The following is a 21,613-nucleotide window of genomic DNA, read 5'->3' as shown; positions in this document are numbered from 1 at the left end:
TCAAAATGTAGGCACTTGAAATCATATCGTGCTCGCCTTTAGTAACAGACACAATTAAAATACTACTATATTATCATCATGAGCATTAAATGTGTGATTGCATGTGGGTAAAAGCAAACCTTGCTTCCATAACTGTACAGTTTTCCTTAATCAAAGATTCTGCAGGTAAATTCTCACAAGTTTTTTTGTTTGTTTTGTTTTGTTTTTTTAAGTTGCCTTGGTCCTGCATTGTTTGAATTTGTGAAGATCGACTGTGACTGTAGGAGACCTTCCCTCTTAGTAGTTTGGTGTTAAAATCCAAAAATCTCTTTGTACAGATGTCGACCACTGTCAGGTTTGGAACCACCACCGGTCCTTGCAGAGGTGCTACTGCTGAGAAAGCACAATCTGTAGTAGAGGAAACTGGTAAATCTCACCAAATTCTTTATTTAATTTAGTCATTCTAACGACTAAGATGATCCTTTGGTAAATGCTCACTGAAGGATGAATGTATCATAATGTACCATCTGATCTACATTTTTTGTTGTCTGTTTTAAAGATGTGAAAGGGAACTGTGACCCTGACAAGCTGCTGCAGTGTCCTTTTGACAAGAGCCACCAGATCCGGGCCTGTCGTTTCCCTTATCATCTTATAAAATGCAGGAAGGTGGGTAGAGCAACTGCAAGGCACACAGGTATAGAGACAAAGACGTATAAAACCTAAGTTCAGAACATTTCAAGTAGTCAACCTGAGTCAGTAGATTTTCTTGGGACTGGCTGAATATCTGGCTCCCAGTCTTAAGGCGCTATTAAGCTATGGCTGCCAAAACATTGAAATTTCAGTTGTCAGTGCAGTTGTCATCGAAGTTTAGCATAAAATTGTTGACTTGCATTTTTGTTAATAAAAATTTAACATGGTAGCAGTAATATGACTAGACTACTCAACCCATTTGATGAAATGTTCATATACTTAAATATACAAAGCCTATTACTGAAATACTGGATTATATTATTTGGTTTGGTTGATTTTTTTTTTTTTTGTTTGTTTGTTTGTTTGTTTTGGTATTAAAACCACAATAAACTACTGTGGTGCTAGCTCAATGTTACTCATAGCAGAAGAATGAGATGTCATTGAAATAGCACCAAGCAGTAGTAAATGATGTGAACAAAATGATAAAATGTTGCTTGTGGTCATTTCATTTAACTGTGTTTATACAAGTGAATACATTGTTATCACAACAATGTAAAATCAAGATCATTTCAAGCAGCTGTAACGTGGTTATTCTATTTAGAATATTTTTTGCTGTATTTTGCTTTGTCACAGGAGACTGAAGCACTCTTTAATGAGACTTGTACAACAGAGCAAATCTGCAGTCTGTTGACTTTGTGGTTTTTAATACATTATTTCAACTTCAAACTGGCAAATTAACATATGAAGATGTTTCAGCAGTTGTAACTTTGTATTAGGCCAATATATTAATGATGTGGGATAGGGAAAAGGCCAATATAAAGGCTTCAGCCCCCCAAAAATTTTACATTGAAAATGCATTGTCCATATAGCTGTGAATTGAACTTTGAAGTCAAAGTAATAAATGTCTTAATGAATGAATTTGTAAGTAATCAGTGAAATGTGTAATTAAAGTCGAGCTTCACGTAATCTTTTTTCACTTTACCTAAAAGTTGGCATTTAAAGCTTAGAAGCATGAACTTTTGGCACCAACTTATACCGATAGTTTAGAAAAGATCCCATCAGCTCCAAATAATTGTCTAATGCGAACTTTATGATCTAGAGTGAACTGGACTTATGAAGCAGGAAGTTTTTTTTTTTTTTATCGCAACCATCATAAGTCATATTGCAGGTCAGTGTTTTGGTGTTTATATTCACTTTCACAGTTCACTTAAGTGGTATGACTATATGACTCTTACTGATACAGAATCATCCAAAACTGGCCAGTGAGCTGAAAACCTGCCCGTTTAACGCCCGCCACCTAGTTCCCAAGCACGAGCTGACACTGCACACTGAAACCTGCGAGGACAGAACGTCTGTGGATCGTGAAGATGGTGAGGGTCATCCCTGGCTGTTTCTGTGCTGGTTCTGCAGGTCTGAGTTGATGTGTGTTCTGTGTTTTGAGTTGAATCATGCTCTGTTTACAGATGCAGACACAAGTAGATATAGTAGATGGCAGGTCCCGGTCAGTTCCTGGGTAAACCCGGTCATGACTGAAGACTGGGATGAAGGTATCTTTCTTTCTTACTTACTTACTTACTTACTTACTTACTTACTTACTGATTGATTGATTGTGTCTTTTATATTTACATTTATTTAGCAGAGGCCAATTATTGAAGCACAGAATGTCAAACTGTTCCTGCAGTTCAGAATAAAACAAGATATTGTATCTGTAAATGTGATTGGTTTTTTGATTGCAGAGGCTGATGACAATGCAGCTCCATTTGTGTGGGGTGTAAACACAGACATAAATCCACAGTAAGTGATCTGCTGTACAGCTTTTTGTCACTCTGTTGTGCATATGGTTTGTTTGTTTTTGGGGTTTTTTGTTACTTTTTTTTTTTTTCTCTTTTTGTAGACTGGATAAAATGCCAACCAACAATCTTGGTCAGAGTACAAGAGGCCCCAACAGCCTCCCATGGGCAAGATTTAATCCCTAATTTTGTGCAGATGTGCAGTCAAAGCTTTGTGTTAAAACTGTGTGTGTGCTTAGCTGGTGAAAAATTTTAATTTTTCAAATTGATCTATACCTCAATAGTCTTTGCATGCTTGTTTTTAATTTGAATGTCTGCATTTATTTTTTCTTTCACTTTGTTACACTGTATTCACTTGAATTCTGTTTTACTAACCATTGACTGAAAGTTTAGAGCATGTTGTAATAAAAGAGCTCATTTAAAGTTTTGACTGAGTGAATAAAGGGGGCGAGTTGACATCACACTACAGCCATAGCACATCTAGACATTTCTGTTTTTGAGTCTGTTAAACTGTAATTTGGTGATGTTTCTGTTTTTAAAAAAAAAAAAAAATCAACCAATCAAGGTGTTCTTAGTTTTTTTTTTTTCTTTTAATTCCTAGTTTTTGGCCAAACTCTGATAAAAGATGTGTAGAATTAGAGCAAACCTTCAAGATGATTAATTCATTCCTCATAATCCTAGTCTCACAATATTTTGTTAAGGCAATAGTTAGCATGGTAACAAAAGTCTTAGTTGTAATTAATCACTTGGTGGTCATCTTTTTAGTCCAACAGCCCGAAAGCTCTGATGGACTATTGGTATCAGTTGTCCATCCTTCGTCCGTAAACAGTAGTTCAAGAATCTTCTCCAAAAAACCGAATGTCAGAATGACTATTTGTTGTGGAGCATCTTTGGGATAAGGTCTACCAAGTTTTTTCAAAGAATTGGAGAAATAAAGATTCTTGAAATTTTTATGACTTTGAAATTAAAAAAAACAAAACAAAAAAAACATTGGTTTATAATGGGAAAAATTTCAAAGTGCTCTAACTTGAAAACAGTTGAAGATATTGATAAAATTACTATTGGCAATAGATAGGAAGTCACATATGGGCTTTCATTTGATACCATGACCTGTTACCTTGAAAGGTCAAACAAATGTCAGTTAATTCATGTCTTTAAATATGATGTGGGACTACAAGACCCTTGGTCCTATTTTTATTTTGTTTTAACTTTTACTTTTCCAAGTTTTCCTGGGATTCCCCAGTGTTGTAGAGCGGGAAAAGACAATTCCTGCTTTGTCTCGTCAATTAATGACGGTCAATTGTAAGTTTCATGAAAATTGGTGCAGTTTTTGCATAACCCTGTGGACAATTAAGACTGGTCATAACTTCCTTAATGATAAAACCCAGTCATTTTCAAGTCATTTGGATTTGGCTTTGATCTGTCAAAGTGCAATGCATCCATCTTCAGGATTAAGAGATTCATTGTGTTAATAATTTGGATGATTATCCTTTAAATCCAGATCATCCTGTTCATCCCAGTCTGATGAAACAGAAAAGCTGCTACAGTGGGTATTAACATGCAGGACTGAGACGTATAAAAGATCATTCATGCCCACTGCCATCTGATTGTGGTGGCAAATGGAATGATTGCCCATTCATTGATTCTGTTTTTTCTTTATACAGGGGGAAAAAAAGTGACTTTCTCCTTGTGGATCAATAAAGTTCATCTGTGTGTGTGTGTGTATATATATATATGTGTGTATATATATATATGTGTGTATATATATATGTGTGTATATATATATGTGTGTATATATATATATGTGTGTTATTTATATATATGTGTGGTATATATATATATGGTGTGTATATATATATATGTGTGTGTATATTATATATATGTGTTATATATATATATATGTGTGTATATATATATATGTGGTGTGTATATATATAGTGTGTGTGTATATATATATGGGTGTGTGTATCTATGATGTGGTGTATATATATATATATATGTGTGTGTGTATATATATATATGGGTAGTGTGTGTATATATATATATATGTGTGTGTATATATATATATGTGTGTGTATATATATATATGTGTGTGTATATATATATATATATGTGTGTATATATATATGTGTATATATATATGTGTGTTATATATATATATATATATATATATATATATGTGTGTATATATATATATATATATATATATGTATGTATGTATGTATGTATGTATGTATGTATGTATGTATGTATGTATGTATGTATGTATGTATGTATGTATAGGAAAAGGCATTGGTCTTACTGTCACTAACAGTAATGCTTCAGTGGAGTAAGTTATGACTGTTCTTGTATAAGCAGACTGTGCACAGATGTCACTCATATCAATGATCATCTTCCAATTAAGTTTTCCCAGAAGGCATTTTCAGTGGACCCACATGTCCAAATACAAGGCCTGAAACTGATCCAACTAAATAGGATGAAACTATTTTGTATGATGCCAATTACAATCGTCTGTTTTCTGACCTCAACAAGTCAAAAAGTGTGCTGGGATCATATAGGGTCACCTTAATTCACTGCTTTTACGTCATGTGCTTTCCTAATTATGTGAAAATGACCACTAGATGGCAGCACTTAATCATTTCTGATTTCCTACAGCTGAGCTTTGGCTTTCCCCCTCTCTTAACCTACTTCCCAGTTCTTCTGTCCCTTAATTCATCTGATTTGATTATCTCTTTGTGCTGCAGGCTGATCACTGATTATTGAATGTTATTAGATTGTTAGTTTAGTTATTGTCCATTCATTAGCTATCCCTGTTTGCAGTCACTCAAATATTTACAAAAATGCTTAGAATGAGCTCCTGGGCAAACATGTGGAGGTAAATTCATAGTGGTGAGCGTAGGGCAGCCGTCCAGCTCACTCTGTCATATCTAAGTGGCATTATTGATTTCATGTGATGACTGTCTATTTTTGTGGTGTCTATTATTGGAAGTGTTCAGACGGGCACTGTGCTGTCCTGTTACTGTCTGTAAAGATGAGATATGAGAACAGAGTACGTGCCAGACATTTAATCTGAGCAGTCTATTTGGGACCTGGTGTCTATCTGTCTCGAAAAAGTACAATATGACATGAAGATGTTAGTTTTGGACTTTTGGGCTATCCCAGACCAGGCTTCAGTTCTTCGTGTCGGTGATTTTTATACATATCGTCACCTTCCTAAAATAATTACCTAAGATGTTTTTTTCTGCCTAAATCATCAAATACTCCATTTTTATTACATTTTTTGTTTCCTGAGAAAATTACTTTGACAAATATTTTAGGAATTTGACGATATGTGTTTAGCACAGTCCAGTTTTCATCTACGCCCTTGTAATGAAGTGATACTCTACATTGTTTCTGGTAAATACAGGATGGTTTGATTGATAAACAACAGAATTCAAATGTCACACTTTCACATTGTGCACCTTAATATTATTCTTTGTGCATCTTCATTTTTAAGGGTTAAGTGTTTCCAAATGTTCGGGCTGATTAAACCTCTGCACAGTGTCTGGACACTGGAGGAAGAATAAAACTAAAATAAATGAATCAGTCTTGCAGTTTGTACATTTCTACCATGTCCTGGGTGAATGTGTGATAACCAAATATAATTACTGATTATTATATTCTTTAACTATGAAAATTTCAGCGAGATTAAGAATCTCTTTTCCAACAGTGACCTGGCAAACAGAGCAGCACAGACATTATTAGACAGAACAAACAACTTTCATACACAACAAATGCATAAATACAATATTTAGTTATATTTCATAAAAGATACAAAAACAATTCCAATGCAAATTTAGGAGCATTCACATTGACCAGGAGTCTTTAAAATAGATTAAAATCTCTTAATAAAATTTCTGACACTTCTAGGGCCTTCTGTAAACCATTATAGGAAAGAAGGGCAGTGTACTGTTTTCACACATGTATGTAGAACAATTAAATGGAAGCTGCAAAAAGAGAGATTTATAAGTGAAAACCAATGTGAGAATCTGCAGACAAAAAGGAAACTTAGCAACAGCACACAGAGTACAGTGGCAGCATTTTCACAGCCAGTAATAAAAAGTGATATTTATGTTTAAGGACAAATGATCTCTATTTTCAGTCAAATTAAACCAAAGCTTAGTGTGTTTGTTGATTAATAGTTAAGCATCACTGGCCATCTAACCTAAGGTTATTGTTTGCAATCCTCCCAAACAGCAGGATAAAATGTAACTGAATAGCCCTGGTACGTGATGTCCTAGGTCAAGTGCCCACTGCAATGGAATATTTACTGCAGCTGTCTGGGAAAGATTACCAGACAAAACTGTACATCAGCACAGGACATACAGCCTGGGGGAAAAAAAGCAGATATTGGTGGATTATGACAGTAATTAATATGTTTCAGCTGTAACATTTTTTTTTTGTAACTCTAATTCAGTAGCTTCTCATTTCTAACACAACCATCAGTTTGATAGAGTAAAAAGACTGGATTGTGTTTCAGTGGATAAGGGTCACATGATCTGATGAGTCCAGATTGACCCTGTTCCAGAGTGACGGACACATCAGGCTGAGAAGAGAGGTGGATGAAGTGATTACCCATCATGCCTTGTGCTTACAGTACAAGCCTGTGGGGGCAGTGTTATGATGTGGGGTTCCTTCAGTTGGTCAGGTCTGGGTTCAGCAGTGTTACAGTATGTGCCCCAAAAATGAGGTCAGCTGACTACCTGAATATACTGAATGACCAGCATATCCCATCAATGGATTATTTCTTCCCTGATGGCTGGGGCATATTTGAAAGTGACAACGCCAGGATTCATTAGGCTCAAGTTGTGACAGACTTGTTCAGGGAGCATGAGGCATCATTTTCAAAACATGGACAGGCCACAACAGAGTCCACACCAGGTCCTGAACCCCATTAAGAACCTTTAGGATATTCTGGACTATACTGTAGACTTTATGCAGTGGTCTGACTCACCCATCATCAATACAAGACCTTAATAACAAAAAAGGAATACAACTCTGGACAGAAACAAGTGTTGTGATATTGCACAAGCATTGGATGAATATATAAACAATGCTACAGCAAATGCACCCTGTATTCAAAAGCAAAGGTGGTCTAACAAAATATTATGTGTGACTTTTACTTCAGCCGGTCAGTGGATATATCCACTCCATCAAAAATTATGTAACTTTAATAATTTTTCATCTTTATTGAATCAGGGAATCTCATTGAAATAATAGTAATGCTTAATACTATATTAATATTGTTAGCACTGCTACCGTATAATCTCCCAAAATCTTAAATAAAATTTTAGGGTATACGTTGATTGTATTTTTTCACTTGATAAGCAAATAAAACACTGGCAATATCAAACTCTAACCTAAAGTGAGCTACCTGCAGCTGGTTTGACAAGTCTTACAACAGAGCTGTAAAATGATCATAATAATTATCATGATATAATGTCACTATATTACAACATCATGTCTTCAGTGGATCTCTTTGTCATACAGTTCTCACTAGGTTTACAACACAACAGAGTGGTCATTTAGGTTCAGGGACAGACTGAAAATAATTTGGAGGCCAAAGGTCAAAGTATCTGTGACTTCATGCCGGTCCAGTCTTAAGAGGGCCACATCTCAGAAACAACTTACGGACATTTTTTTTTTTTTTTTTCTAATTTAGGACAAGTATTCACTCAGTATGAACTTTTTGGATTTGGTGGTCAAAGTTCAAACGTCAAGGTGTTTTTGACTATCATGTTATTTGATATGACTATGACAATTTTTTTTTTTCTTCAAGATTTGTCTGTGTCCTTTACTTAATTTTACTTTTTCTAATTCTATATATTTATGTTGTTAAAAAATTAACAAGATAAGTTATAATGGTTGTCATGATGGTTCACCCTGCAGATGTATGAAATATTCTTAAGTGTCTGTCTTTGACCATGACAGAAATAATTATTTGACATGTTTTGCATTGAATATCAATATTGACTGATGTCATTATGGTTACATTTAAGACCCAGTAGTGTTTTCAAAAACACACAGTACATTTGTCACTAATGATTTTATGTAAGATTGCCTTTGTCTCGTATCATTGAAATATGATGTTTTGAAATCCATCATGTTCTTGCTGGACACTCTGCAAACAGGTTTCAGGCACACGTCCCAGGTTTGTCACCTACAAATGAAACCAAAGCCTTCCTGTCGGCACCGTTTTATAAATGTGACATTCTCATATTCTCGCAAACACAAGACACCAACATAATGTGTGTAGGACTCTAATCCCGTAACTCCGTCTGAAGCTTGTGATCCTTGATTAACACTGTCCATCAAACATTCCCCAGTTTCCACAAGGCATCATGGATAAGTACCCTTTTGTTATCAGAGAACCATCTCTTATATTAGTCCTGTAATCAGAGTAATGCTGACTATATCTAGTTACTTTTGCTGTATAGGATCTACATACAATGTTTATCAGGTCTTACATCTTGAATTAGCCTGCAACACCAGATGGAGAGAATGTTTAACTGAAGAAGCATCCACCAGCTGCTTCCCAATTTAGATGATTGATATTAGTGGTATTTTTACTGGTTTCATGTGTCAAACAATTTTTTAATGTGAGTATAAATCAACAGGAATTCATTTCCTGCAAGCTGATGCACATTTAAACCTGCAGTTCTGAAAGAGACCACCTGTTTTACTGATTATACGAATGTGTTTGAGCAAAGTGATCGATTTTCATGATTCAACTAACAGCATTTTTTGCATATACCAAATAAAATCTTGTCATTAAGATCATTTATTTTTAGAATGTGGCAACTGGCGGCAGTAAAAATGCAATCCTCAATTCAGATCTTGTAAATATTCACCTTTAAGCAACACACAGTCAATGTTTCAGTGCAATAAGACGTCACCATTTGGTGGAATTACCTCTTTTCAATTCTAGCTTTCATGTACATTTACATGCTCTTGGTTTGGTGCCACATGTTGGTTATTTGATGACTTGTGACCATCCATTTTCCTCTTGTTCATATTCCAGAGCTTTTGGTCTTATATTTTTCAGGGCTGTGAACTGGAATGTTGCAAACAGACAATGTGAGAATAAAAGACCAGGAAAATAGTGATAGTATGACTGTTAAACAATAAAACCTCATTGATATTTAAAATACACAACTCTTGCTTCATGATAACATGTAAGACCAGTTAATCAATGAATAAACGACGAAACTGACCAGAACCAATTAAAAAAAGAATTTTTATCTCTGAGCTTTTACACTTCTATACTTGAATAGGAATATTTAGGACACTGTGGTTTCCCTTCTGCACGTACGTGTTTATCAGCACTCATCAAGTGTTTTCATCACAGTCCAATCATGTGCCACTATGCACTCAGATTATCTGTCTTGATATCTCAGCATGTAGTAGTAGTTGCTCAAGTCTTACTCATCATTTAAAATCCTGACCCTCTATGTTTCTGCTGACTGACTGTTTTTACCAACAGTAGTAGATGATCCAGTTGTAAGTTTCTAAAATTAGGGTGCAATCTATGACCTATGATGTTTTTAACTTATAAATAATTTATGGCTGGAAATGTGTGGTGTGTATTTAAGTGGTGTATAGTGTAGCGTTTATCTTTATGTTTTGAAACGTGTGCATTTGAGAGCGTGACACCATACAAAGATGAAGTGGTCTGGGTCATTTGAGAGCGGACACTGAATTCCACTGCTGTCTAAAAAGAGACCAGTACATAACTGGGAGGGAGGAGAACGAGAGAACATTTTTCAGCAGGATTTTCTCAACTGTTGCCAGAAGTTCCACCTGACTCAGGTTAGAGCCTGCTAAGTCAGCACTGAGACACAATGGAAGATGAAGTCAACTGACCTCTGGTTAATCAGTTCTTTTAACGTACAACTAAAGTAAAAGACAACAAAAGCAGATCTATAGTTTTACTTTTTATTTCTGTTTTAGGCACAGTAATGATAATTTCAAAGTAGGTAAAAACAATATTCATTTTGTCTGTTCTGTAGCATTATGTGCATGGTGGAGTAACCTATAGGTTTAAAACCAATTCAACATCATTTACAAACAAGATCAGTGTATAAGACTGTACTCAATGATACACAGTATATTAGCTGCTCAATATCTATTCATGATACATGAAAGATACTACTAAATGACACTTACAGTTCTGTAGGTTTAACCTACTTTATTGTCACCAAAAACATGATGGTATCAAATGTGAAGCCAAGCTAAGCATTGGCTGATGCTGACGTGTGTGCATTCAACACAAACCACACAGGGAGCTGAAGAGTTGTTTGAATGCCACAGTGGTTGTTGAAAATCATTTGCTCTTAACATGCACAAGCCCCTGAATTAATCTAAAAATGTAACATAGACAATATTTAATATTTGATTTAAACATATCACAATAATGCTCTGTCTTCTATTTCATGTGCAATTTGCATCAAACCACCAAAAATTTGTTATGAGGAACAAAACTATGTGCTTATCACGTCTTTGAAATAATCATGTAGAAATGATATTATGATTCATTTATAGATATCTGAAAAGTACATTTTACATGCGTTCATGACAAATGGCATTGTGTAAACAGTTATTTTTTGGTCCATGTGTCTGTGTTATTAGACAGTGCATAATTTCTTAGAATAGAAACTAGCAAGAGTTATGGGATGATTTGATGTGTACACGCACAGCTTCCATGTTTCTCAAACTGTTCGCTTTGTAATCAAAAAGTAGCCCTTTTCCTCTGGAGATGCACAATCCTTCTGGATCATTATTTGTCGTGGACTCTTGTAGCACCACTTTTTCCTTCATGAAGTACAAGTGTTCAGTTTGTGGTCTTTGGCTCTCATAATAACTCCAGATTTTCTATCACAGATGGTCAACTTCACACTCAGAAAGGAAGTGCGTCCATAAAGATTTTGTCCACGATTGGTGGTGGTGGAACAAGATCCTCCAATTTAAGGTAGAAGATACGCTGGAGGCCCTGGATGCACAATGTTCTGAGCTCAGGCAGTTTTCCAAGAAGTCGGGACAAATAATTAGGCCTTGAGGAGTCAGTACTGCAGGTGGAGACGTGATCTTTCAGGCAGGTGATGAGCTGGTTCTGTAAGTCCTCCACACGCTTTGACCCCTTGAGACCATGTCGATCTGCAGAGGAAAATAAGATAAAAGATCATTTTAAATATGCAACTTAACCAAATAATGCACACTCATAAAACAGAGTAAAAAAATCTTGTTTTAATCCTAAATTTCTATCCTTTTATGTCTTTTAAGTATTACTTTATCATCCATACATTTTACATTCAGTGTAATGCTAACCAACACAACTGTTACACTGGCATGAGTACACAAGCACAGACATGCATTGTGTTTATGTTTAGTTGCCCTGGTACTTTACACCTCCCTGCTATACGTGAGGCGAGATCGCGTTACATTTGTTCTACACCTGTCACGTCTGTCCAGTATTATATAACTGTCTTTTATTGTTCATACCAGCAACACCAACTTCCTTTCCCAAATGGCTGCCTTTACTGAAAAAAAGTCAAGTCTACAGTCTAAAATCACGCTGTCCCTGCTTCTGCCACCAGATGTGTGACACTAAAGCCTGTTAGTTTCTCACCAGTGATTATGACCAGGGCTGTGAGACAGGAGAAAGAAGAAACGTCAAGCTTCATGCGATGGAGGCTTTGAGAAAACTCAATGATGGAGTCAATCCAGTCCCCAAATGCACGGACACACTGACTTTTGTGCAGCACAGCACCATTGCAGAAAATTAGCTTTTCTGCTTCAGGGTTGGATCTGAAGAGACAAAGAACATCAATATAGGTCAATGGTTTTATCAAATGTACAATAATTCTATCAGTTGCTGACATCTAAATCTGTTGGCAGTGTTTAACAGAAAGCTGGACTCACCGGTATGCAAGACGCAGAATAAAAAGCTCAACAAAAGCAGATTCCAGCAGCAGCTCCTGGTCCTCTGAGCTGAACTCAGAGAAACCTGGGATGCTCTTCGCCCATTTCCTGATGACCTCCATTGAGGTGGTGAGTAAGTCATAGAACTGTTTGATGTCACTGGCATCCTCTTTCTGACCAGAGCTCATTTCTGTGTTGTTGTACTGAAATAAAGAGTAGAGAACCTCAGACAAAATGCAAAACCTTTACTTTAATGGGATATCAAATTCAGTGGGTTATCAAACTATTTTAAAGGAGAGATTGTTTGTTTTTATTTCTACCTTGGAATAATCCAGTTTCCCGACACTTGGGTTGGAGTCAATGTGTGCCCTCACAAGTGAAGCGATCATGCTCACTGGAGACACAGAAGCTGTCGACTCCTGGATGGCTTTAGGCTTTGAGGGAAGGCGACCTCTACGTCCTTTCAGGCTGTCTGTTCTTACAACTAAAAGAAATATCACATCGAAATTAACCACTGCTGCTGCTGCTCTTTCTTATCATTGCTGCTATATTTGCTTTCAATATTCTCACTATCTTCATTACAATATTATTATTGTTGTTTACAGATTTAAGGGGTTGAGTGACAGTCAGAGCAAACCCCATTTTTATTGCATTGTACCTTAAATGCACACGATAAATAAACTTAAACTAGGATGTTGATTCTGGTGTTTTAATTTACAAACCCTATCAGTTAATATGACTCCATATTCCATGCAGGTTCTGGCTGAGCTCACCTTCCTTCACCATGCCTACAGCTAGACACTTCTGGAAACGGCAGAACTGGCATCGGTTCCTCCTCCTCTTGTCCACTGGACAGTCTTTGTTGGCAAGGCACACATATTTGGAATTCTTCTGTACTGTGCGCTGAAAAATCACAAGGACAATTATTTTAAGACAGTCTTGACAACAAGCTGTTTAGCTGAATGACATACTTGAGAGATCAACTGATCCATAGACAAGGCAGATCTGGTTACCTTGAAAAACCCTTTGCATCCCTCACAGGTGCGAACTCCATAGTGTTGACAGGAGGCGTTGTCTCCACACACAGCACAACAGCCCTCATTGGGACTCTTTAATTTGGGTGATAAGCTTTCCTCCATCTGGTCAGCCCCATCTAGACCACATCCTTGCTCCATGGCCAAAGCAGGAAAGTTCAGGGCAGATGGGTGAGGATGGGGCAAACTAAAAGGTTCCTGCTCTCGTATTTGGGGCTGACCCAGAGGAGACATGTCCTCCACAGATCCAGAACCAAAAGTGAAGAAAGAGGTCGCATGTGCCACCGCGGTCTCCTCAGCTGCCCAGTACCCTGGACTGGGCGAGTATGGACCGAAGGCTGAGTCCCACATAGAGGCAGGCTGACTCTGAAAGCCAGGGGTTGAAGGAGATGATGTTGATGCAGGGCTCCCAAAATAATCTGACCCCACAGGGGACACAGCATCATCTGGGTAACTCAGCGTGAATGTACCAGCATAGCAGCCGTAAACCTGGAGGTCATCGAGCTTGAAGGGGGTCTCTTGACCCGGAGATGGAGTGACATTGGCTGGGGCAGCAGTAAACTGGCACGAATAGGTGTCAAAATCAGTTGGGTTAGTGCCCACCAGGGAGCTGATGCCTGGCAGGGAAGGAGTTGAGAGGTGGTCCCGTGGCCTGCTCATATCCACAGTCAGTCTGGAAATGAAGTCAGTGCACTGAAGCTCTGAGCTGCCAAGGGTATTTTCGTATGGCTGGTGTCCAAGCTGGGTGTGTGCACAGGTCATGGTTACAAGACTGGAAGAAGATGTGAGCAGAAATATTAAAACTAAACAAACCGAATCTCAGTTTTTAAGTCTGCTATGTGTTGAAGTGCATTAGAATTAAAGTGTTCCACTTGTATGTGTGAAAAGTTTGATTAAACCTGAATAATATGTTTTCAAAAGTTAGGAAAACTATAATTATAATAAAAATATCTAAAAATTGCCATTTAAAGTCACATTAAGTGCTTTATATTCTGATATTAACACTTAGTGATTTGTGATTCTGAGTTCTATATATAAAACTGACTAGACATATTTCAAAGGGCAGTCCCACAGTCTCACGTGAAGATCAATTTCCTCATCACAATGACCACACAACCTGTAAAACTAGGTATGTAATGTCATCTGTGGCTCCTACTGCATACCACAAGTATCTAAATGCAGATGCTATGGACTGTTTTACAGGAATGTCATTCTACACACCCCCAACATGAAAAAACAATGCAACAGACTTTATGTACCATTTATTTCACTGTCCATTCTTTATTTAAGGACGCTTAATGCCACAAATGACAAATCATTTTCCTGGAAAACCTTGACAGTTTTCTGTTTTTAATAGCAACAGTTCTGAATCATGTCATTTAATCCATACTATTATGTGTTAGTAGTAGTATGTATAGTATTTTACAGTCGCTGGCAAGTAGCCTGCAATATATGGGATTTACTTTTAGACATGGGCAACACTCCAACAACCGAGGCAACTGTCTGACATGTTACACATTATGTCTGCGTCTTTGTAACATGTGGACCATAAAGGCTGATTCAGAATCAGAATCATAAAAAGGCTTAATTCCAAGGCAAGGTTTTTACTATACGACAAATATGTCCTGATGTGATACGACAAATATGTCCTGATATGCCCAGTTAAAATAAAGAACTGCTGTTAGTACTTATTTGATACATCCTTGAATGCCTCACGTACAGTTGCCTTCAGGGACACCTGTGGCCTTTGACCTGGAGCTGATGTCATCAGATGGTGTCCAACCTTCTCAGGGTGTTTTGACCTTTAACAGCTACACCCTCCAGTTGGCGGGTCAGCAGTGGAGGCCAAGTCACTGCCCATCAGCTCCAGGTCTCCAGCCTTCCTCCCTTTTATGCCATAGCCAACATGAGGCTTGTTCCTCTGCCTCACCAATCCTGTGTACTGCTGACTTTCGTTCCCTCCCCAAGATGCCCAGTGTAGTGAGTAGTGTCCACACAGACTGCGCTGGAATCCCCCTACATCCACTTTCATTGGGAAACATCCATTTCTGCCAGCCTCTCAGCCTACACTCCATGACAAGTAGAACTAGAGAAACTGGATTTTTACAGTATTATTTCTTCTTCCAAATGCACATGTACCTTGCATAACTCACACTACATGGATGAAAATATTAGGGCATATCACACCAACAAACTGTAGGACTTCCCATTCATTGTGATTTGCAATATTCTCATGATAAAAACGTTCTTCATTTGTTATCATGATAAATGTCAAATCAATATTTCTTTTCAGTTAAAGGCTGAATTTTCTTCCTAAGTGGATGTTGTAGAAACCAGATGATTACATGTGGTTTTTAATTATTATTCATGCTGCGTGACAAATGTGTCAGAAATCAGAAAGGCAGAACATTTTTAGGCGAATATAATGATTAAAAAGTTAAGTAGGAAGAAACTCTGAAGGACAACATAAACAGTATTAATACTGATAAGGAAATAGAAACGTGCATTGCAATGGCATTTATTGCAATATTGTCAGACATGAAACACTTATTTAATATATCCCAGTGCTTTTTTTCTCCATATACCTGAGTTGGTATAATAATAGGAGAGCACCTGTAGAATAGCATTACATCTTCCTGATGTTCGGTATGTGCAGCTGTAGCCTAGTATAATGAATAGAGAGAATGTCTTTATGTCTAACGTAAGAAATAATAAAGTGTCTCACCTGTCACGGCCGTCTGCAGTGGGCTGTTCTGAACTGTCCGTACTCCACGAACACCATCAGTCATGTTCGGTGTGTCTCAGCTGAGAAGCAGTCCCTCAGCACTCACATCCACGGCACATTTATAGTATTTGTTTCACTGTCCCCATGACGTGAGAGAAAGGTTTCCATACAAGGCCGGCCGGTGGGCGGGAAGATTTCCACTCTTCGGCCAATCACAGCGCGTTTCAAGAGAATAGTCGTTCAATGACGCACTCCGGGATTCCGTTGACGCGCGTACGGCGAAGAACCGCAGCATTGTCTCCTTCACACACACACACACGCACACACACACACACACAACACAAGGCCTGGCCAGATACAACGCGATAAAACCTGGTATTTTAAGCAGCAAGCAACACATTCTGACCAGAGCATCAATATGTATGTAAAAATATAGGCCTGGTAGGTGTCTGTTTATTATAGACCTTACGTTTTGCTGAGAAAACGGAAAAATCCGATTACATAATCGATAAATGGAAGCTACAGTAGGTTTCCTCTGATGATCTTTAATCTGACTGTAGTAGTGATGATGAAGAGAGATGGATGCATCATACTGTATGAGCTAAAAACAAAACAAAACAAACAAAAAAAATGCCATGTATTGTGGAAGAAAAGAAGAAGAAGAAAAAAGAGAAAAAGAAGAAGAAACTTTGTTCATCTCCATGAGGTAAAGTAAGGGTGTCCAGTGGCTTGCACAAAATAGACAGTCACAATAATACAAGCGTGCACAGTTATATACAAATATAAATATTATATAATGATGTAAGATAGATAGATAGACAGACAGACAGACAGACAGATAGATAGATAGATAGATAGATAGATAGATAGATAGATAGATAGATAGATAGATAGATAGATAGATAGATAGATAGATAGATAGATAGATAGATAGATAGAGACAGACAGACAGACAGACAGACAGACAGCAAAAATAGAATATAAAATCAACACAGAATACTAGAGCAAACACACTATGCACAATAAATCAGATGTATAAAAAACAAAAATTGTTAGATAGATAGACAAGTAATTAGCACATTATTTACAGAACAGTTATTGTTATAAAAAGGAATATCCATTTTACATGTGGACATGCAACACACATTGACACTGACCCTGTTTTTAACCCAGTGATGCGTTAAAAGTGGCAAGGGGCAAGGTTCTACAGTTGAGGGGGCAGTTGCCTAACCTTTCCCCCCACAGATGAACCCCTGCAACAACATCATAAAGACCTAAAGAATAGTCAACCAAAAAAGAATCATTACATCTGCTGTGCCCGACCAGATGTTGTGAAGGCACCTTAAAAAAGCAGAAAAAATATAATAGAACTGAAAAATATAGCATGCCTAATGCAAACAATGACAAAAATTTGGAATAAAATGCTGAGAAATTAGCAAAAATAAATGCCACATATGAAGCGGGATTAAAAGAAATATAAAAACAACAGGCAGGCAGGGGTAGATATATTTGTAATCATTATTTACAAGCAGACCCGGTGTGTTTAAATGAAGGCGAATGGTTTAAAGTGTCAAAATCTCATTCACAACACCTCTGCCCGAAGGGAGGAAGCTCTTTTTACAAACCAGGGAGGAAGTGAACTGAGGAAGTGAGCCGCAGATTTGGTTTGTACTTGGAGCCACTGCAGCAGACCATAAAAACTGGTAGGACATGTCCTGTGTTTAGGATATCAAATTTGCCACTGCAGAAATGCTGAGGACAGAAACAGAAAACGTCTTCGTACAGTCTGTTCAAGGTCATTTGGCCTCTCTGAGACACAGTTACATGGCTAAAATTGGCTTCTGGACACAACTCCTCCATTTTCTTGATTCACTGGTTTTGGTCTGACGTATAGAGTAAACACTCGCCCACTGAGGGGGTTTTCTCTGAATGAATGGGTACCTCGTATCATGCCCACGCACTGTGCCTCCCTGTTCTGACAGTGAACCCACAGGTTATCTGATCAGCAGAATCTGGCACTTGTAACATTTTATTCCACTATAAGATCTATTCCTTACATCACTTGGATGTCATATTTAAAGCCTCTAGAACAGGGGTGTCAAACTCATTTTAGTTCAGTTTAGTTCCACATACAACCCAATTTGAAGTGGGTATTTGAAGTAAAATAATAGGCATCTTAACCAATAAATAACAACTGTTTTAAAGTGGAAAACAAGTAAAATCACATTTTGAAAATGTGAATAACCCGAACTACCATGTACAACCTGAAATTTATTCAGAAAAATAAGTGCAATCTTCCAACCAGGGACCTTTCTGTGTGGAGTTTGTATGTTCACCCCATGTTTGCATGGGTACTCTGGCTTCATCCCACTATCCAGAGACATGTACTGATAGGTTAACTGGTTAATCTAAAATTGCCCATAGGTGTGAATGTGAGAGTGATTGGCTGTTGGTCTCTATATGTCAGCCCTGTGATGAACTGGCAACTCATCCAGGGTGTACCCCGCCTTCATCCATAAGTGACTGGGATAGGCTCCAGCACCCCCCATGACCCCACTGAGGATAAAGAAGATGAATGAATGAATGAATGAATGAATGAATGAAAGTGCAATTTCAACAATATTATGTCTCAGTTTACTATTAACATAACTTAGAGATCATGGTGGATCCACAAATGCACAAAACATTTAGTAATAGGCATAACATTGTTAAAATTGCATTACTTTTTCATAATGTAATTTGACATTTTTCACATTAAACCAAGGAGGAATTTTGAAGCTGTCATTACTTACAAGTTATTATGCTATTATTTTACCACACACATCATCGGGCCCCTGAACTAAAACGAGTTTGACACCCTTGATGTTTAATGTTGTCAGTGTCAAATTCTGCTCTAGAACAACATGTTCAACATTGGAAGGATGTCAATAAGAGTTAGTGCTTTGTTGTAATGCTCTTTAATGTGAATGTCTATTCCTCCAAGTCGATCACACATGCACACACGCACATGCCCTTGTTATGTATTATATCACATGTGCTGCCACCACCTGTTGCTCTTCCAGGAGGTTATTTTTATGCTGAGAAAATGTTTGTCATTGTGGAGAAATCCCTCACTTCTTCAGTCTACACTAAAAACTAAACTCAACAAAACTCAGCCTTAAACCCATAAAGACTCAGTGCTACTTTTGTGGCAGTTCCCAAATGGATTTTTCTCTATATTTAACCTTTCTTATGTGATTTATCACCATTTATTGTAATATTATCCTCTTTATTTTTTTTTTTTGTTTCTTGTAAAAATCAGGTATTTTCCTATATTTAATTCACTGATTATGTAGGTGTTCATAAAAGCTCAGATTAAAATTGAGGGTTATCATTTTCAAAATAGAGAAAACTGATGAAAAAGTGACTTTTTCAGCAAAGATATTAATAACTGAACATAAATCTAGTGAGTCCATCCACTGTCATTGATCAAACTTCATGGTTTTACTGGTGAACCAATGCTGTAGAAGATGACGGAACCTCTGAACGTCCAAATGGGTCATATCAGGACCTGTGCAGGAATTATCTGATGAGATCAGGGCATAAAGTGACGTGTTTTCATGTGATTTTACATGATAAGAGAAGTAGAGGGTACAGCTCCTAATATTACAGCAGGGAAAAACTCCTACAGCTATTGAGGTCAGTTTTCAATGAAGTTCCTGCTCATTTGCATAAATATGCAAACATAACAGAGGTGATGATTTGCATCTTTCTTTTCCGAACATCAAAGTATTCTACAGGATACATGTGCACGATAACGAACTGCTGACTTTTGCATTTCCTTATTCAGAAGCTGCTTGAAGGATCAGGATCAGGATCAGATGTAATATCTAATAATGAATGTTATAAATTAAAGCTTTGTACTGTGTATCATATTAGAATATTTTGACATGACTGCTATTGTAGCCAGCAAAGCAAGAAAGGCAATTAATGCATCAGTTTGAAGGACACAGACTGAAATAGTGCAATAAAAATGAGTTGATCTGGAATTCTTAAACCAGAAGAAAAGTGTGTGGTTATGACTACTCTGTTTTCGTCTCCCACTCACAACACACTGCATGAACTCGATTTAAGCTGAAGCAACACCTGTCTGTTCCAATTTGTGTCTGACACAGCTCATATTTTACACTCAAAATATCAGCTTCTTGCAGCGGCTGTAACACTGGGGGCTTCGGTGCAAGGTGACTGGGTTCAAGCATGCCTTTGTGCCCACCAGCTTTTTCAAGCTGAGCTGTGACATTGAAGTTTATTTGGGGGGGTGCGTTCAAGATGTGTGGACTGTTTAGATCTTTGCAACATGATATGAAGTCATGTTTGCGAACATGTGTATATATTTGCTTTTGTATTTTATTTATAATGTACTGCACTTGTTCAAATATTTACTTCTGTTTTATGGAGTCCTTCAATGGTCAGAAAAGCAGAAACAACTCCATGATGTAAGTCAGTGCAATGGAGGAGTTGTCCAATAAAAGATGCATTTCAAAAGTTTAGTTTTACTCAGGATTGCTCCAGGAGTGAGGTTCAAACTTTATATTTAGGGGGAATGTGAAGATAACTTCAGAAAATATGAGCATTTCATTATACCTAAAGACTATAGGAGGCTGAAACATAAAGCTAAACATAAATGTCCAAAGAGTAAGAGTAAGAGTAAACATGTGTACAGTCATGTCCGTGTAAAAATTTATGTTCCTCATGCCATTTACAGAAGCATCCATTATTTTATTTTTTTATTTTTTATTTTTTTACTAATGGTTTTTAAAATTAGGTGAAGTTGACAAATTTCTTGGATGCTGCTATAAATAACCGCAGCATGGAATGTGTTGCAAAAATACGAAAAGCACAGACCATAAATTGTCACATATGGGGAAACAGTTGTACCCATGACGAAAACATGACCCAGCCTCCCGTGACTCTTCCTTTTTTTTACTTGACCGAACATGTGAACTGTTTGCGAGACGGTTTTCTATCACTCCCACGTTTCTCCAAGGGGTTTTTAATCACCACTGTCCTTATCAGGTTTCACTTTCCAGGCTCAAATGAAACAAGGATCACACATCAGGCATATTTCACATACAAGTTGAAGAAATTACGACCTCCTCATGGACTCACTTCAGCCTTACAGTAATATTCTCCTTCTATGATCATATGTTGGTCTGATTTATATTATTGTCATGAGAATTAGATGTTTCATTCAGATGGTTGTGTACTTCGGCTCTTACAAGTTTACATTTGTCAGGTTCTTTCAAGCAGGAACAAGTGACATCCTACCCGTTACGTCTGTGGTCACTTCAGAGTTCTCAACTTTTGCTGACTAGTACCAACAGGAAGATTTATCACATACTCTTCATGCTCCATCTGGTGGTGCAACATGGGAGAAGACATACATAAACAAACTAGAT

The 21,613-nt window shown here is 37.4% G+C and overlaps 2 protein-coding genes across 3 annotated transcripts; one reads left to right on the top strand and one right to left on the bottom strand.

Annotated features, from left to right (window-relative positions):
• The first annotated feature begins 317 nt into the window (after window positions 1-317).
• gtsf1 (gametocyte specific factor 1) lies at window positions 318-12,485 on the top strand. 2 transcript variants are annotated; one of them, XM_030139914.1, is made up of 6 exons: window positions 318-405; window positions 539-645; window positions 1,913-2,039; window positions 2,133-2,216; window positions 2,406-2,463; window positions 12,393-12,485. In XM_030139914.1, the coding sequence occupies exons 1-6, from the start codon at window positions 318-320 to the stop codon at window positions 12,397-12,399; spliced, it is 471 nt and encodes a 156-aa protein (XP_029995774.1). In that variant the 3' UTR covers window positions 12,400-12,485. The 2 variants fall into 2 exon arrangements, with proteins under 2 accessions (XP_029995774.1, XP_029995773.1); XM_030139913.1 differs by lacking the exon at window positions 12,393-12,485 and adding an exon at window positions 2,564-2,916.
• On the bottom strand, window positions 10,410-16,286 carry nr4a1 (nuclear receptor subfamily 4, group A, member 1). Its single transcript, XM_030139912.1, has 7 exons — window positions 16,176-16,286; window positions 13,430-14,222; window positions 13,190-13,319; window positions 12,737-12,900; window positions 12,417-12,619; window positions 12,124-12,302; window positions 10,410-11,651 (listed from the first exon to the last, which is right to left on the bottom strand). Exons 2-7 carry the CDS (start codon window positions 14,210-14,212, stop codon window positions 11,395-11,397), a joined length of 1,716 nt encoding a protein of 571 aa, XP_029995772.1. The 5' UTR covers window positions 14,213-14,222; window positions 16,176-16,286; the 3' UTR covers window positions 10,410-11,394.
• Window positions 16,287-21,613: the final 5,327 nt, after the last annotated feature.

The sequence above is a fragment of the Sphaeramia orbicularis genome, chromosome 7, assembly GCF_902148855.1.
Source record: "Sphaeramia orbicularis chromosome 7, fSphaOr1.1, whole genome shotgun sequence".
Lineage (NCBI taxonomy): Eukaryota > Metazoa > Chordata > Actinopteri > Kurtiformes > Apogonidae > Sphaeramia > Sphaeramia orbicularis.
This window is presented reverse-complemented; position numbering and strand designations above follow the sequence as displayed.

Coding starts and splice junctions, on each gene's coding strand:
- nr4a1 (XM_030139912.1), bottom strand. CDS start 14,212: ATGACCTGTGCACACACCCAGCTTGGACACCAGCCATACGAAAATACC. Junction 12,901..13,189: donor TGTAGGCATGGTGAAGGAAG/GTGAGCTCAGCC, acceptor TATTTCTTTTAG/TTGTAAGAACAGACAGCCTG. Junction 12,620..12,736: donor GGAAACTGGATTATTCCAAG/GTAGAAATAAAA, acceptor TCTTTATTTCAG/TACAACAACACAGAAATGAG.
- gtsf1 (XM_030139913.1), top strand. CDS start 318: ATGTCGACCACTGTCAGGTTTGGAACCACCACCGGTCCTTGCAGAGGT. Junction 2,040..2,132: donor GTCTGTGGATCGTGAAGATG/GTGAGGGTCATC, acceptor CTCTGTTTACAG/ATGCAGACACAAGTAGATAT. Junction 2,217..2,405: donor GACTGAAGACTGGGATGAAG/GTATCTTTCTTT, acceptor TTTTGATTGCAG/AGGCTGATGACAATGCAGCT.